General features: G+C 53.6%; 1 protein-coding gene across 1 annotated transcript; it reads left to right on the forward strand.

Moving 5' to 3' along the window:
* The first annotated feature begins 347 nt into the window (after positions 1–347).
* Positions 348–1,124, forward strand: DL89DRAFT_175523 (uncharacterized protein). Its single transcript, XM_040883850.1, has one exon. It carries the CDS (start codon positions 393–395, stop codon positions 996–998), a length of 606 nt encoding a protein of 201 aa, XP_040739298.1. The 5' UTR covers positions 348–392; the 3' UTR covers positions 999–1,124.
* Positions 1,125–1,518: the final 394 nt, after the last annotated feature.

Consider the following 1,518-nt stretch of genomic DNA (forward strand, 5'->3'; position numbering starts at 1 on the left):
GGCCCAAGTCCCTTTCTCCACACTTTTATTAGGCCAGGAACGAGCAGGAATCGCTGTTTGTCGTGGGCGCTTCTTGTTCCCACATTGCCGGACGCGCAGCCCTGAATCACCTTCTTTTGCCAAGCATCTGTCCTTGGCAGGCACCTGCTTTTCCTGTGTGGGCCGAGGGGGCTAGTTGCCGAATAGCAGGTGCCAATTCGATCTCCGCTCCCCTTTTCCTCGGCTGCGAACAGGTTTATTTTGCACACAGCCGCATCTGCGCAGCCCAGGAGCAAAAAGTGCTTTGTTCCTTTTTGTACTCTGGGCCGCTTTGGTCCTGGTTTGCGACCTGTAGACCCGCGCCATCGAGATTTCTTAAACCGGCAGGTTTCTTTATATAATCATCACGGGCTATGACTAAGGATTTGGCTACATGCATGGCGGGGACCCAAAAATGTATGATCTGGATCTTGAGAGTACGTCGTCGATATACTTGTTCCCGGCCCGTTATAGCACACTATGTATCTGCAGAAAGTACGGGGGCTGTCCCTATTGATCTCCTTGCTCTTGGACCAGGCAGAAAGAGCTTGAAAATGCCGGTACATGTTTTTATGGAGTCTGGCACTCACATGCTATTGTGTACCACCCCAGTATGGTCGAGGCAGGGACTTGTATCGGCCACGGCCCCCATGGGAACTGAGCAGCTGCCGCTGCTAAATGACACCCATGCATGTACTGGAAAGCACAGTGATGCCGCAGCATTTGCGTTTTTGTTGTGGGATCTTCTGTGCAAGTCGGCGCGAGAAGAACGGGAAAACACCAGATCCTCCCCTCCATGCCGACGGCTCTCCCGCATGCGTGCAGCTTCAGGCCCATCCCCTAGACAGTTCTGCGCCGGAAGCAATCAAGAGCGCCTGCAGAGTGGGGGAGGGGCACCAGCAATTTTCGCAGTGCATGGACTGCCAGCCATCCCCCCTCCATTTTCCCTATTGAGCAGAAATGAAAGCTCGCCGCTCTAGCAGCTGTCGATCTGGGTCGGCTTGTTTTATATCAATCGGCGAATGCGCATCACGTGGAGCTTTCGGCTGATTTACACCGGGGTGGGCCCGCCCAGAGACCATCCCAACACGATTGCGGGAGCGTCGTAGTGGCTCCGCCCCAAAAGAGGAGCCACAGGCCTGCATGCTTGACTCAGTATTTTCGAGCGCAGTCTCGGGTACTTTTTTTAAACAGAGCAGCGAATGAAAAGCCAGGAACGCCGTTAATGGTCCATGGCAGGCTGTCGCATGGGGAGAGCGGAAGGCGCTGTCGCATTGCGATTTATGACCACATGTAGGTGGTCTGTCTATCCGGCTCTGAGGACTGCTGTGGAAAATGTGCACCGCAAAGGTGGTGATGGGTCTGCAGAAGCGAATAGCGTTTCTGGAGAAAACGACATGTAAATTCGGTATGTAGGCACTTCTCGACATGCAAAAATCCTTTAGTGAGAGCAGCCTATCATGTTCTGGATCTTTCTGAAAGCCGTACCTGGGTGGACCT

Source organism: Linderina pennispora, assembly GCF_002104995.1.
Source record: "Linderina pennispora strain ATCC 12442 chromosome Unknown DL89scaffold_83, whole genome shotgun sequence".
Taxonomy (NCBI): domain Eukaryota; kingdom Fungi; phylum Kickxellomycota; class Kickxellomycetes; order Kickxellales; family Kickxellaceae; genus Linderina; species Linderina pennispora.